The 17001-nt window shown below is 46.0% G+C and overlaps 1 protein-coding gene and 1 pseudogene across 1 annotated transcript in view; one reads left to right on the top strand and one right to left on the bottom strand.

Moving 5' to 3' along the window:
* The window catches only part of LOC134367164 (G-protein coupled receptor 143-like), a 248805-nt gene extending 232072 nt beyond the window's left edge, over positions 1–16733 (bottom strand). Inside the window, exons 1-3 of the mRNA XM_063083814.1 lie at positions 16721–16733; positions 15844–15953; positions 14728–14822 (exon numbers count right to left, since the gene is read on the bottom strand). Coding sequence (XP_062939884.1) covers positions 14728–14822; positions 15844–15953; positions 16721–16733 — 218 coding nt within the window. The remainder of the gene's footprint in view (positions 1–14727; positions 14823–15843; positions 15954–16720) is intronic.
* Positions 9000–9246, top strand: LOC134367735 (cytochrome c oxidase subunit 6B1-like; annotated as a pseudogene).
* Positions 16734–17001: the final 268 nt, after the last annotated feature.

Here is a 17001-nt window from a genome sequence, read left to right on the forward strand (position 1 = left end):
GAGAAGTGACTCCACTGCCAAGACAGAAAGTACATGCAAATGAGAGTGAGCCTTTGAGCTTGAAGGACCCGAAGGCTCTAGGTTGGGAGATGTGAGGACTAAGAGCTGATTAAGGATTAAGATGCTTCCTGAAGACCTGACAGCACCTCGGGGCACCTTGTGAGCCCCCCAGCATTCACGCCATTAGGCTCAGATTCCACTTTGCCAGGGGTCTCCAGGGTCCCACAGGTGAGGGCAAGCGACAGAAACTCCCTTTCCAATTAAGTGCGTTCTCTTATAGCAGCTGCTGACACTGTATCTGCCCTATTCAAGTTCTCCAGGAAAGAGAGCACACGAATGGATCTACACGGAGCTCCTGTGAGTATTCACGGTTGATAAGGCAAAACCAGTTTGGAGACCGCTAACTGAGTAGCTGAAAGAAATTGAAAAAGAAGGGGGAGAAATGATCAACACCGTGGGCCAGCAATTTTTTTCTGTAAAGGGACAGATAGTAAATATTCTCTGCTTTGTGGGTCATACCACAGTCTCTGTCACAACGACTCTACTCTGATGTTGTAGTGCAAAAGCAGCCATAGACAGTACATAAAATTGGGCTGTGTTCCAATAAAACTTTATGTACAAAATCAGGCAAAGGGCCAAATTTATCCTGAGGGCTGTGCTGTGCTGATCCGAGTCCACACAGCCCTAAAATCACAGGTACTGCTCACCTGTTTTCCAGTTTTCCATAGGAAGTTAGAGTATATGTCCTTGCAGGTGCCTTGAGGCCTTGTAAATGGTTGCATTGATGGGATTTTAAACTTGAAGAAATGCCTGAAACAGTTTCAGTGGCCACATCTTCCTGCATCTGTGTTCAGGGTAGCCAAGAGTGCAGGATGGAAGAAAAGGGAGAAAGCGCAGGAAGCAGAGGCACAGAATTAGCTCCTCCCAGAGCTCCCGTTTGCTTCTCATCTCGAACTCCTGCTTAAAATGTTAAACTCACCTGCTCCTCCAGAGGAAGCGTGAAGAATAAAAATTAAAGAGTGGGCATGAGGAAGCTTCACCAATACGGAGAGGATATACCAAAAGCTTTGCATACCTACTGTGAGCATGCAAACAAGAAAAGCAGAGGCCGGGAAGGAAATCACGGGTGCAAGGCCCTGCAGCAAGCCCTCCAGGTCATGATTGTGAGTGGCGTCACATGGCACAAGACAATGGGGTGACCTGCAAGGCGACCCCTGTGGGTCAGGGCATGTCCATTTCCTGCAGAACACAGAATGGGCCTGGGGTTGGAACACCTGGGCTGCCAGGCGTGCTGGCTTACCTGGACACAGAAGGGTAGTAAAGCATGACAGCTCCCTCCAGGCAGAGTAGGGTGGCCAGGCCCCAGACCATGATGTGGTACAGCAGGATGGTGCTGGAGAGGAAAAAATCAGACAGCAACAGCATAGGGGGACAAAAAAGTCCACAGTAAGACCACCAGACTGCTTCCATGCCCTGGAAAGGTCAGGGAAGTACACACACAGCAAAACCCTTCTGCAGAGAGTGTCCTTATGTTGCTACTGAGGTTGTGGATTGTTGTATTTTGGTTTTTCTCAATTAAGGTGAAATGCATGTAACATAAAATTACCTATTTGAATGTGAACAATTCAGTGGCACTTAGTACATTTGCAATGTCATGCAACCACCTCTGCCTAGTTCCAATGCATTTTCATCCCCCCAAAAGGAGACCCCATACCATTAAACAGTCACTCCCCATCCCTCCACCCCCAACCCCTGGCAACTGCTGCTTCCTGCTACTTTCCATCTCTGTGAATTTGCCCATTCTGGACATTTTATATAGATGGGATCATACAGTATGTGGCCTTTTGTGTCTGGCTTCTTTCACCCAGCATAATATTTTTGAGGTTCATCCATGTGACACAATGTGTCAGAACTTCATTCCTTTTTATTGGTGAATAATATTATGCTATACGGTTTTATCATATTTTGTTTATTCATTCATTCGTCAATGGATATGTAGTTCCACCTGTTAGCTACTGCGAACGGTGCTGCTATGAACATGCATGTGCAAGTGTTTCTCTGAGTCCTTGCTTTCTTTTCTTTTGGGTCTACATCTAGGAGTGGAGTTGCTGGGTCAGATGGTATTTCTACGTTTAACTTTTTGAGGAACCACCAAACTACTTCCTGCAGCAAATGTACCGTTTTACATTCCCACCAGCAATGTACAAAGATTCCAGTTCCTCCCTATCTTTGTCAACACTTGCTATTGTCCACTTTTGATTTTAGCCAGCCTAGGGGACTGGCTGCTAATTTTGAGACTTGACCTAAATGGGACCCACTTTCAATAAAACCATGGAATAGACAATTCCATCTCTAGTACCCTCTGAACAAATTTTTCAGTTCCCATCTACTATATACTGAATGTTTGTGTCCCCTCCCACACATGAATTCCTATGTTGAAATTCTAATCCCCAAGGTGATGGTGTTAGGAGGTGGGGCCTTTGGGTGGAAATGAGGTCATGAGGGTGGAGCCCTCATGAATGAGATTAATGCCTTTATAAAAGAGAACCCAGAGAGCTCCCTCATCCCTTCCACCAGGTGAGGACACAGTGAGAAGGCACCATCTGTGAACCAGGAAGTGTGCCCTTATCAGACACCAAACCTTCTGGGAACTTGATCTTAAACATCTAGCCTCCAGAACTGTGAGCAATAAATGTCTGTTATTTATAAGCCACCCAGTCTGTGGTACTTTGTTAGAGCAGCCCAAATTAGCTAAGACAATATCTCACAGGCCTGGTACCTGTGCCTTGCTCCTCTCAACCCTCCAAGCCCACTCAGCCTCCCTCTTATCCACAGCCTGCTAGCCTAATCCCAGGAAGATGCTCTGAGGCCAGAACACCTGGTGATTACTAGCAGCATGATCTGGGCCAAACCCTCTTCTCAGAGCCTTGGGTTGCTCTTAGCCACAGGAAAGATAAACTCTCAATGGCCTGCCTGTGCCACTATAGTCAGGGCCAGTGGACATCAGGCCATGCAGCTGTCCCAGAACTGTAAACCAAATAAACTTCTGTTCTTTATAAATTACCCAGTCTCAGGTATTCTGTTACAGCAACACAAAAATGGACTAATGCAGAAAATTGGTACCAAGGAGTGGGGTGTTGCTATACATATAGCTAAAAATGTGGAAGCGCCTTTGGAACTGGGCAATGGGCGAAGGTTGGGGGAGATTGGAGGACCTATAATAAGACAAGAAGATGAGGGAAAGTTTGGAACATTTTAGAGATTGGTTAAATGGCTGTGACCAGAATGTTGATAGAAATGTGGACAGTAAAAATAATGCTGATGATGAGGTCTCAGGTAGAAAAGAGGAACTTATTGGGAATTGGACAAAATACCACATTTGCTACACCATAGTAAGGAACTTGGCTGCATTGTGTTCATGCTCTAGGACTTTGTGGAAGGTGAGACTTAAGAGCTGTGAACCAGAATATTTGGCAGAAAAAATTTCTAAGCAGCAATGCATTCAGGAAGCTGCATGGTACTTGCAATAAATATAACTCAGCAGTTATGGCAGAAAAGGCATGATGTAAAGCCAGAATTTAAAAGAGAAGCAGAGCATAAAGATTTAGAAAATTTGCAGCCTGGCCATGTGGTAGAGAAGCAGAGAACAGGAGAAAAACGCAAGGGTGAAGCAGATAGACTGGTTGCTAAGGACATTAGCTTGGCGGTGAGGCAGCCAGGTGCTAACAGGCAAGGCAATGGGAGAAAAGCCATGATGACATTTCAGAAATCTGGAAGGGCACCTCTCCCACCACAGACCCCTGAGGCATAGGAGGCCCAAGGTGTCCCAGAGAACAGACCTGGGGCACCACTTCCGTCAGGAACCCACTCCCTGCATCCCAGCTGCTCCAGCTGGAGCATCCCTGCCTCAAGCAGCCCCAAGTGTGGTTTGTGTAACACCTCTGGAGAACAGAAGCTGGAAACCGTTTTGTGAAGGTTAATTCTAGGTGCCAACTTGGTTAGATGAAGGAATGCTGAGAAACCTGGTAAAACTATCTTTTCAGGTGCGTCCATGAGGGTGTTTCCAGCAGAGATTAGTATGAGAGTCTGAGTGGACCGGGTGGGAAAGACCCACCCTCAGTGTGGGTGGGAACCATCCAATCTGCTGGGGACCCAGAGAGAACAAAAGTCAGAAGAAAGAGGTGAAGCTCTCTTGATCTGCTGGAGCTGGGATAAACTCTTCTCTCCTGTCTGTGGACATCAGAGCTTGAGACTCTTCAGCTTTAGGGATCCAGGACTTACACCAAGAATACCATCAGCTTCCCTGGTTTTGAGGCCTTTGGACGTGGAGTGAGCCACGCTACTGGAATGTAGCTTATAGACAGCCTATCGTGGGACTTTTCTTCATAGCCACGTGAGCTAATTCTCCTAATAAATCCCTCTCATATAATTATAATGTATTCTATTGATTCTGTCTCTCTGGAGATCCCTGAGTAGTACACTTGGTTCCATCCACATCATGTTAAGTCTTCAGGCTGGCAGAACATGAGAGCTGTGGAGGTATGGCAGCCTCCACCCCAATTTCAGAGGATGTACAGAAAAGCCTGGGGGCCCAGGCAGATACCTGCCACACATGTGGAGCCACTGCAGAAGCCATCTACTAGAGCAATGCCAAGCAGGAAAGTGGGATCGGAGCTCCCACAGAGACCCCCCCAACAGAGAAATGTCTAGGAGAGCCAACACAGCAGGGCTGCCACCAGGACCCCAGAGCTGTAGGGCCACTGGCAACATGGAACACCCACCTGGAAAAGCTGCAGGCACCAGTGCAGCTCAATGGGCTATGCCTTGCACAGCACTGGGAGTGTGGCTGCCCAGTGCTTTGGGGGCCCAGATGCTCCATTGTGCCCAAGATGCAGGACTTGGAGTCAAAGAAGATTATTTTGGAGCTTTAAGACTTAATGTCTATCCTGATTTGCTTTGGGCTTGTTTGGGGCCTGTTTCTCCTTTCTTCTGGCCTACTCCTCCCTTTTGAAATGGGAATGTGTAGCCAGTGTCTGTTCCACTATTGTATCTTGGAAGTAGATAAATTTGGTTTTGATTTTTACAGGTTCCTGGCTGGAAGTTTTGCCTTTGGTCTCAGATGAGACTTTGGACTTTGAAGTTGGTGCTGGAACAAGCTACGACTTTTGGGACTGCTGGGATGGAATAATTGTATTTGTATGTGACAGTGACATGAGTTTTGGGGGGCCAGGGGCAGAATGATAGTTTGGATGTCTTGCCCCCACCAAAACTCACATGGAAATCTGACCCCAATGTGGCAGTGTTGGGAGCTGTTTGAGTCATGGGGTGGATCCATCATGAATGGATTAATGCTCTCCCTGGGGCAGGGGGGATTAATGAGTGAGTTCTCACTCTATTAGTTCCCATGAAAGCTCGTTGCTTAAAAAGACCATGGCACCTCCTCTCTCTCTCTCTTGCTTCCTCTTGCCATGTGATCTGCTTGTACCCACCAGCTGCCTGCTACTTTCAGCCATGACTAGAAGGAGCCTGAGGCCCATGACAGATGCAGCTGTCCCAGAATCATAAGCCAAATAAACCCCAGTTCTTTATAAATCACCCAGTCTCGTGTATTCTGTTATAGCCACACAAAAACGGACTAACAGGCCCCCACTGCTTTCTATTACTTATGATATGAGGCTGGCCATCGAGTTTGAGGACAGTAAGGACAGGATATTTGAGTACAGGATGTAGGAGGACAGGGAGTGTGAGGAGAAGTTTGAGGACGGGAAGTATGAGAAAGGAAGTGCCAAGACAGGAAATGTGAGGACAGTTTGAGGACAGGAAGTTCAAGGACAGTTAGTGTGAGGACAGCTGGACTACCAGAAATATGAGATAGGAAGTTCAAGGACAGGAAGTTCGAAGACAGGATGTATGAGACAGGAAGTTCAAGGACATGAAGTGTAAGGACAGTTGGAGGACAGGAAGTATAAGACAGTAAGTTCAAGGACAGGAAGTGTGGGGACACGAAGTTTGAGGACTGGGAGTTTGCAGACATGAAGTGTGAGATCAGTTGAAGGAGAGGAAGTATGACAGGAAGTTCAAGGACAGGAAGTTCGAGGACAGGAATTGTGAGGACAGGAAGTATTAGAACAGGAAGTTCCAGGACAGGAAGGAAGACAGGAAGTTTGAAGACAGTTAAGGAGACCCCAGCAATGGGGTCATCTTGTGCTCAGGAAGGTTGGAAATATTTGCTGGACCATCAGTATGGTCAGTCTAGGAACTTCATTTGGCTGCACATTATTTAGAGAAGAGGGGCCAATGATAGGAGAGTCTTCCTACACTCTTAACCTATACGCACAGCCTTCAGGTATGTGCAAAGGTAATGCTGAGTTCAAAGGAATGAAGCATTGACATACGCAACAATGTGAATGGACCTCAAAACATCATGCTGAGTGAAAGAAGCCAGATGCAGAAAACCACATATCACATGATTCCATTTATATGAAATGTCCAGAAGAGGCAAATGCATAGAGACAGAAAGTAGATTAGTGGTTGCCAGGGGATAGGGTATGGGGGGATGGAGAGTGACTGGTAATGGGTTCTGGGGTTGTGGAAATGTTCTAGGGTTAGTAGTTATACTAGTAAATATATTTTGTGAATACAATAGACAGCACTGAATCTTCCATTCTAAAGGGTGAATGTTATGGTATATGAATTATATCTCAATCAAAAGAATAACATAGAGTTGTGTCAGAGTGATGAATCTCACTCAATGTCTACTGGCTGAGTGTTTACTGAGCAAAGTTTCTGCCTGCTGTAGGCACTGGAAACACTAAGAGCAACACAAAGCCCTGCCCTCATGGGGTGACTATCTTGAGAGGGTAACATATAAGAAGCAATGTCCTTGCCCCGCTGGCTGAGGAGGGGGCAGCCACAGAAGCCCTGGCTTAGGTGAAGAAGATTTTACATGAAATCAAGTTCAGAGCTGTGATTAATCTAAGAGGTGAGCTGATGTTTATAAGTGAAAGTGGCCAAACACTTCGGATAGCCCCAATAAGGGCCCCCAAAGACGTCCACATCCTCATCTCCAGAGCCTGTGAATATGTTCTGTTACACGGCAAAAGAGACTTTGCAGATGTGATGAAGTTAAGTATTTTTGAGATGAAGAGATCAACCTGGATTATTCGTGTGGGCCCAGTGTCACCTGATGAGTCCACAAAAGCAGAGAGGCTTTACCAACTGCACAGAACGAGAGAGAATGGAAGTGTGAAGACTTGACCCAGCATTGCTGTCTTCGAAGACAGAGGAAGAGGCCACAGCCTAGGAATGGGGGCAGGTTCTAGAAGCTGGGAGCATGGTGTGGCTGGAGCAGGGAGAATGAATGAAGGAGGATAGAGGGAGGACTTGTGGTGAGGTCCCTGTGGGTCACAGGATGGTGTTGGCTTTTGTCTAAGTATATTGAGAATGCACTGGAAGACTCATCATTTTTTCAAAAAAAGTACCGCAATAAAGAACAGTCTTAAAGTTTACAAAACACAGAATATGAAGGCTGGGTGGCTGGCTCAGTTGGTTAGAGCACAGCCTCGTAACACCAAGGTCAAGGGTTCAGATGCCTGCACCTGCCAACCACCAAAAAAACCCAAAACAAAACAGAATCTGAAGAAAAATTCAGTAAGAAAGTGGGGAGGTGGCTTTGGGAAGAAATCAGCCAGTGGCTGTGACTCCAAGTTTTGGGGGAGATGACAGAAAGGGAAGAAAAGGGAAGATTCTTGGTTTTGTCTGGTCTCTGTTTACCGCCTGAATCTCCGACATGGAAGTGAATCCAGTTGGGTCTGGAGCTAAACTTGCCCTAAATCTGGGGATTCGCAGAAGAAGGACATGAACCAGGGTCCCTGTCCTTGGGCCCTGCATCCCCCAGGGAGACCTAAGGCCACATCAGTGCTGGCTTCACCTGATAAGTAAGGAGCTCCTATCCCCACTCCTTCCCAAAGCCACCTCTACCTAACATGCAAGTGCAACCATCTGAATGCTCAGTCCAAACAGGAAGGAGTCCAGACTCGAGAGACCGGTGATTATTAGATCATCCACGAGAGCAGGGGTTTCCTTTCTTGCTTCCCCACCTCCCCAGTCCCCATTCCCTGCATAGTTAACATTCCTGGACAGTCCGTATCACTCCTCTTTGTGCTTCAGTACACCCCACCCTGTTTCCCCACAGGATCTGAGGCACCGCCTTGCACAAGCAGCTGGGAAGAGGGAGCGTAGCACAGGCAGAGCTGACTGACTGGTCCAGCACCGCCTTCGCTTGGCCTCTTCTGTCTGATGGGACCCCGGGGGGCTAGGGCTCCATCAGACGTGCCGGCCATCATTCCTAATTCCACCAGACTCCTGGAAAGTAGCGTGACCCCCATCTCATTGGGATTTTAATTCAGAAAGATAAGCTGTGTAGACAAAGGGAGCAGTCAGGGATCTGAGTGGGATAGGATGCCCTTCTATAATGAGATGAGAGGGAAGAGACACGGAATTGCACACAGGGGAATGAGCTTCAAAAGGAGAAATATTTTGTAGCTAGCTGTCTGGGCAGACATAAGGGACTGACTCCAACATATTTTGCCTCCCACATTGGAAGCAGTGCCAGGAGGAGCCCTTCCTTAGCCTTCTTGGGGCTGGGAGCATGTTAGGTGTGTCTGAGCAATGCGGGGTCCTGCCCAGGAGGCGCAGATACCCAGTGGAGTGGCTTTCAGCAAAGGGCTGCAGCTCTAAGAGTGCACAGTCTCTCATTCCAGACCCTACCCTTGGGCTGCACGACAATTGTGGGCTGAGGTGGGACAGCGGGCAGGCGTGAGGCCAGGCAAGTCTGGGGCTGGAGCTCACCAAAGCCCGGTCAATGGTTCCCTGCCCCCAAACAGGCATGCAGGATAGGGCTCAGGTGCGGCTCAGTTATGCAGCGGTAGCCACACCAATACTTAGGCATCCAGCACTGAGCTTCAAGTGCTTCAAGAGCATCTTGAGGAGTCAGCACCATGGCAGAAGACATCAAGACCAAAATCAAGAATTACAAGATTGCTCCTTCTGACAGCCACTTCCCCATCCAGAACCAGACCAGAACTACCTGGACTTCCACCGCTGCAAGAAGGCAATGACCACTAAAAAAGCAATGCTTCTGTGTGTGAGTGGTACCACTGTGTGTACATGTCCCTCTACCTGATAGCCTGAGTCTCAGCTTGGGAAGACTATTGGGCTGAAGGGACATTTCCTGAGAAGATCTGATCTGGCTGCACCTCACCTCTCCTCTGTCTTCTGTCCTTCTCCTAGGGTGTGGTAAAGGGAGACCTACCCTGGGACCCTGAAGCATGACTTAACTAATAATAAAAACACATTGGAAACCTGTAAAAATAAATAAATAATAACTGAGGCTTCTGAAATGCCCAAGGGGTGAGAGTCTGAGCTCCAACCCAGCTCCAAGCATCCAGGCCCCAGCTGAAGACCACAGTTCCTTCGTCCAACCCCTGGACAGCTTCCACGTCCAAGTGAGTGAAAGTCCTCCCTAGACCCTCTTTATTCTCACACTGTCATTTTCTTAGAGCAAGGAGTGACTTCAATTCAAGTCACTTTTCAAAGATCCCAAGCACCTTCTGTTATTGTTTAACACCTGTATATCCCACAACCTGAAACCAGAGTAGCAGTTTAAATTTTAATTTTATATGTGCCTTAATGACATTTGTTAAGATTTGGATTACAAGAACCAATACTCCTGTGCCAAAGAAAATAGCTAAGTACTGAAAGGATCTAGAAGAGAGTCTGGAGTTTAATCCAGACATACTTACAAATTGCAGCCCCTACCCTGGAATACAGCAGGACACTACTGTCCCCACCAGCTGCGGTCTCTCAACAGCCACCTGCAGAATGAACCCCACCCCAGGCAAGCTGGCTCCTACAGAGAAGCTACGGAGGCTTCTGATCCCACACTCTCAGCTGTGGCTCAAACCATCCAGGGGGATCCTCTTGGAGACCCCACACCCAGGCTCCAGGAAGTACAACTTCCACCAGGTAGGGGTGAGGACTTGGTCTCCACAGCCACTGAGCAGCTGTCTTCTTTCTCTGCTGTGTAGCGTGTTCCTCTTTGATGGGAGAGCCTACCTCACTCGCAACAGAGAGTCATCCTAGTACTGGAAACCTGCCCTTGCTCTTGCCCCTCGGAGGCAAGATGTCTGGATGTCTCACCTTGGATGTGCACCTTCTGCATGATGGTGGGTCCTCAGAAGCTAGGCTCTGCCCAGTATCCTTTAGTCTCTGGCACCCAGCATCCTGCCTACCTGAACACTGAGCTGCAAAATGTATTTGCAAACACTCTCCTGGGTGTGAGGAGGGCTTCCTGATTGCCTCTCCTGGTCTCTCAGGGCTCGTCTGTCCTCTGGGTACAGACAGTGCCCACCCTGTCCCATCTGGCCCCATCTCCCTTGCATCCCCACCATGGGTGACGGTGAAGTAATGCATCCTCCTATGACAACAGGAGTAATGCACTTCTTCCAGCTGCTGCCAGCACTCCAAGGCTCTTCTTATCTCCATAACTGGTGGTCTATGAGACCTCTAGTTTTGTCGTAGCTCTGATCCCTCCAAATCTGATTGAGGCAATGGTTGGAGACACACCATTGCATAGGCTGCAGGAACAAAGCCTTCCCATGCTGCTAGTTGCCTACCCAAAGCCATTCTCTCCTTTATCTTTACTAACTTGTCACACAGAGCAGTGACATGCTTGGCTAGCAGACTATGCTTCCTACCTCTTCCAGCAGCTAAGTGTGACCACATGTACTACTCTGTTTTCTGTTGCTAATAACAAAATACCTGAAACTGGGTAATTTATAAAGAAATGAAATGTATTTCTTACAGTTTGGAGGCTAGAAAGTCCAAGTCCAGGGGGCATATCTGGTGAGGACCTTCTCCTGGGTGGGAACTCTCTACAGAGTCCATGGCAATGCAGGAAATCACATGGCAAGAGCGCATCTAACATGCTCACTCACTCTCCTTATGAAGCCCCCAGTCTACTTCCTGACAACCCATTAAACTATTAACCCATTACTCCATGAATGAATGAACCCAGGCATGTGGGCACAGTCCTCACAATCCAATCACCTTTTAAAGGCCCCACCTCTCAAATGCCATATTGAGGATTAAGTTCCACATGAACTTTGGAGGGGACATTCAGACCATAGCACCACGAAACTAAGTTCTGGCCAAGAATATGTAAGTAGAGTTGTGTGAAACTTCCAGAGATGCTGCTTAAAACTGGCTCAGGGGAAATGAGCCCTTTCTGTATCACCCTCTTCCTCCTTCTTGCTGCTTGGAATGCAGGTGTGATGGCGGGGGCACCAGCAGCTATACTGGGCCATGACACCTTGAGGATGGAAGTCAAACAATAGGCTGGTGGAGCAGGGTGGTAAAAGAAGCCTGAGTTTCTGATGTCCATCAGAAGAACCCTGGATTTCCCACCTCTGGGCTCCTTTAGCATGAAAGAGAAGTTCTATCATGTTTAAGACACTATTAGTTTATGTATTTTATGCAGCCAAAAAGAATCCTCACTGATGCACCTGGTTGGCTGCCTTTGGCTTTGACCATCTTCTCTGGAGGATTTTCACAGCCAGGCATATCTGTGTTCCATACAGATGTGTAAGAGTTGGTAGATAAGTTTAAAAAAAAAAAAAAAAGGAAGGAAAAAGCATAAAAAATGAAGTAAGCACTAAACCACAGGCCAGAGAGATCAAGGATAATGATGATGTGACACATCTAAGGGACATCAGTGGTTTTAGAAGAGGGATCTATCTAGACTACCCAATATATTCTACAATCTGCATATAATCTCTATTTGTTTACTGATATTTGTTTTAAGAGTGAATTTATCCAACAAGTGGTGCTGGAACAAAGCGATACCCATATGCAAACAATAAAGATGGACCCATTCCTCACTTGTACACAAAAATTAACTCAAAATGGACCTAAATAGACTTTGTATTGCATTGAATTATGTTCCCCCAAAATTCACTGAAGCTTGAAATGTGTCCCCCAAGTTTCATGTATTAGAAACTTGGCCCCCACTGTGACCGTTAAGCAGTAGGAAGTCCTATTATGGTAATTGTAAGGTGGGGCCTTGAAGAGGTGATTAGATTGTAGGACCGTGCAGTAGTGAATGGATTAGTAATGGTGGTCAGAGGCGTGATTCTGAGGGCTTTAAAAGGAGAGAGAATGAGGAAGTTGGTCTCTTGTTCTCTCTGCTCTGCTATTTCACAACGTGATACCCACGTCACTGAAGTCACCACCAAGATCCTCACCAGATGTGTTCCCTGGACTTTGGATGTCCCAGGCTCAGAAACTGTAAGCAATAAATTTCGTGTTCTTTATAAATTGCCCAGTTCTGTGTATTTTGTTATAAGCAGCAGAAATGGACTAATGCAGACTGAATGGAAGTGTTTGAACCATAAGAAAACATAGGTATAAATCTTTGTGACCTTGGGTTAGGCAATGGTTTCTTAAATACGACCGCAAGAGCATAATAAACCAAAGAAAAACAATTTTAAATTGGACTTCATGAAAATGAAAAGCTCTTGTGCTTCAAAACATACCACGAAGTAAGTGGAAAAACAACATACAGAATGGGAGAAAAACTTTGCAGATCACATATCTAATAAGGTACTTGTATCTAGAATATATAATGGACTCTTACAACTCCATAATAAAAAGACAAATAATCCAATTTAAAAATGGGCAAAGCAGTTGAATAGACATTTCTACAAGAAGGTATGCAAATGGCCAGCAAGCACACAAAAAGATGATCAACGTTATTAGCCACATGCTGAAATCAAAACCACAATGAGTTACCACCTCACGCACTCTAGGACAGCTAAAATTAAAACAAATGAACAGATAAGAAGTGTTAGCGAGGCTGGGGAGAAACTGGAACTCTCATACACTGCTGGCAAAATGGTGCAGTCACTTTGGAAGGCAGTTTAGCAGTTTCTTACAAGATTATACCTAGAGTTACCATGTGGTTCAGCAACTCCACTCCCAGGTGTATACCCAGGAGTATATGATGAAAACATGTTCACACAAACACTAGTATACAAATGTTCATTGAAGCATTATTCCTAATATTAAGCACAATGGAAACACCCTAAATGCTCATCAACTGATAAATGAAAAAACAAAATATAGCATATTCATACACCGGAATGTTATTCAGCAATAAAAAGGAATTGTCTTAGCCTATTTGGGCTGCTGTAACAAAATAGCACAAACTGGGTGGCTTATAAACAACAGATGTTATATTTATCACAGTTCTGGAGGCTGGAGGTACAAGATCAAGATGCTGGCAGATTCAGTGTCTGGTGAGGGCCCCCTTCTGGATCACAGATGACACTTTCTCTCTCCTCACACACTGGAAGGGACAAGACTACTCTCTGGGGTCTCGTTTATAAAAGCACTAACCACATTCACAAGGACTCCACCTTCCTGATCTAATCACCTCCCCAAAAGCCCTACCTCCTAACACCATTTCAACATACAAATTTGGGGGGACACAAATATTCAGATCATAGTAGGAATAAAGTACTGACACTTGCTACAACATGGATAAACCTTGAAAATATTATGCTGTTTAAAAAGCCACACACACAAGGTCACATATTTTATGATTCCATTTAAAGGAAATGTCCAGAACACGCAAATCCGGGGAGACAGAAAGTAGATTTGGGGTTGCCAGAGGCTGGAAGGATGGTAGAATGGTGAGTGACTGGTAACTGGCACAGTGATTCTTCTGGGGATGTTTAGAACATCATAAAATTAAATGATGGTGATGGTTGCATAACAGTGTGAATATACTAAAACTGCTGGATTTTACACTTTTTAATGTGTGAACTTTATAAAATTGTTGATAGAAAGCACGCAGGGGCTCCATCCAAAGGGGACCTGATTCAAGCAGACCATGAACTTGGTGGGGGACAAATGCTTCCTGGACTTGGAGCCAGAAGACCTGGATGCTCGCCCTGCCCTTCTGTGTCCAGCTCGTCTGTCACACAAGTTCTCTTGTGTGTTGCTCTTTCCTCAACACACATTCACATCCCAGCTACAGTAACAGCGACACCTACGGAGAGCCTGCTACGTGCCAGGCACTGTCCATGTACACATTTCACTGAGTTTACTTGCTCCTGCCAGTGGCCTTATGAGGTGGGTACCATTTAACAGCTGAGAAAACAGAAGTTCAGAGAGGTTAAGCAATTTTCCAACAGTCACACAGCTACCGAGCACTTGGGCAGGAGTTCAAAGCCACCAGTGCCCAACTTACTAGCCACTGTGTGATCCCCTCCAGACAGCCACCTGCAACTCCAGGGTCTCAATTCCGTGTTTAGCATAAAGTGTCAATATATTCTCAGAAGAATGTTTTTCCTCTGACCTTTGTATACAATCAAAAATTGCTTATATTCGCACCAATCCTTTTTTAGTATTTCTTCAGTTCCAAATATTTAATTTCTTGAATTACTTATTTTCCAGGTTTTGAACTCCTCAATATTTTGAATCTGCCTTTGGCCTCTGACACAAATGAGCTGTCATAGATGTTTCTGGGTGGAGGGGCCAGATGATAGTTTGACTGAGGGCACCTGCCCTACTGCAAAACACTTGCAAATGCTCGGTGGTAGCTCCACACTTCCCTCATGAGATGGAACTAGGGCAGAAATCCCTGCTCATTTTGGCAGCACATACCTCAGTCCTGCCGATCTCCATATCACCAGGTAGGCATCCACTGCGTAGCAGAACAGCCACCAGAAGCAGGCGCTGTACAACAGCTGGATCCACATCTGCAAGCAGGAAGAGCCCAGCATCAAAGCTTCCGCAGACAGGCATGAGATGTCCAGCCCATCCGTGAGATGACAGGCAACACAGGAAGGCTCCTGGCACACATGTGGACGTGGTCTCTGGAACTGAGGGCCGGCTGTGGCCTCTGTCCTCTGTCTGCTCAGCTGGACCTGACTGACAAACCCACTTTCTGGCACACTTGCAGGCACAGTAGACAAGGCTCCAAGAAGTGCAGTTTAAACTGGCATGAGGGTTCTAGGGGCTCGGAAGTAGAAGCTTTTTCTCTGGGAATGAATGAGTACAGGCAGAAAAGGCTCAGAAAGTCCTTCCAAGTAGAAGGGGATGGAAGGGGGCTCAGGGTGTTGGAAGATCACTAAGCCTTGCCGTTGTGGGCTGAGACAGGTGCTTCATCAGGAGGCCATGGAAGGGAAGGAAGGAAGCGGGCAATTCTGCTACAGGACAGAGAATCAGCACCACCTGGGTCAGCTTTACATCACTCCCTTGAGCATCCACTTGGTGAACAGAGCATAACGTGTGCATGTGTATTATACATATTTATTTATTTCATGGTTTATAAACCATGAATATGTTTAGTATATGTTATTATTATATGTAACATAATATGTTTGAATATAAAATGTTTGTGTGATGTAAGTTAAACATAAAATGTTTATATGTTACCATTATATATATTTCAATATATTTCCTTCGCTTAATTGATAATGTTTTTGTGTGCTTGTGGCTCCGTTTAGGGTAAGTAGGGTAAGGGCGCACACTTGTGCTTCCAGGGCTGAGGGTGGAGAAGCCACACTTGGCGTGTGCATCAGCATCCCCTGGAGGGTTTATTAAAACACAGACCTGGCTGGGCTCCAGCCAGAGTTCCTGATCAGTAGGTCTGGGGCATGGCCTGAGCCTTTGCATTTCTAGCAGATGCCCAGGGGCTGCTGGGGCTGCCCTTTGAGGACAGCAGTGTGACAAGAATGGAGGTAGGGAGGAGAGGGGAACAAAGGTGGGCGCACCTACCGCACTCCCCACGCAGAAAGTGGCAGGCCAGATGTCTGTTCCGTTCACATCGGAGATGTTCTCAATGAAATCTGGGAGTCCTAACCACGCCGAAGACCGGATTATGATACCTACGTGAGAATTAAATGATGCTTGGTGTCTGATCCTAATTCAAATCTAAAGCTGACTTTTGTTGCTTTGTACAGATAACAGATAGATAGATGGACAGACAGAGATATAGATAGATAGATAGATAGATAGACAGACAGACAGACAGATAGACAACAGATATGATAGTGAGGAAGCTAGATAGATATGATAGAAGATAAACATGACACATAAAGATAGATGATAGATAGGATGGGAAGAAGAGAGGGGAAGGGGAGGGGAGAGGATGGAAGGGACGAGAAGGGAATGGAAGGAAGTAAGAAAAATCCACACATATTGGAGTGTGCAGAGAGAGAGAAAGAAAAAAGACTGTGTTACTCAGAAAATAACTCTTATGATAGCAAAGCAATCCCAGGCACTCTGTCTTCTAGAGCTGTACACTGGAATCTGTAGGGATGAAATGATAAAAATTCTGGGATTTGCTTCAAATTAATCCAGTGAGGAGGGTGAGGAGGGGGTGTAGATGAGCTGAATGAAGGGTAAGGGGGATTTATTATATTCGTTTATATATCATTTACTACATTTACATATGCTGGAAATTTTCCAACATAAAAAGTTAAACAAAATGGCAAAATCTAGCTTAGATGTCTGGAAAAAGTGCCATGCTATAATTTAAAGCAGATGTTGGCAAACTCGTTCTGTAAAGGGCCAGATAGTAAATATTTCTGGCTTTGTCTGACCAGAACTTAACTTTGCATTTGCAGGGCAAAGGCAGCCCTAGACAACGCACAAACGCACAGCATAGCTGCGTTCCCATAAACTTTACTTATGGGCACTGACAATTAAACGTCATGTGACAGTCACATGGCAACATATACTATTCCTCTCTCGATTTTCAAAAACATTTAAAGATGTACACCCACTCTTAGCTCATGGGCCATAGGAAATGAGCAGCAAGCCGGATTCGGTCCTGGACAGCAGCTTGCGCACCTGTGGTGTAAAAACTAAACCTGAAAAACCGGGGCAGGGGAAGGATTTCAGATTTCAGGTTTAAAAACACGCGCGAGAAAA

Source organism: Cynocephalus volans, chromosome X, assembly GCF_027409185.1.
Source record: "Cynocephalus volans isolate mCynVol1 chromosome X, mCynVol1.pri, whole genome shotgun sequence".
Lineage (NCBI taxonomy): Eukaryota > Metazoa > Chordata > Mammalia > Dermoptera > Cynocephalidae > Cynocephalus > Cynocephalus volans.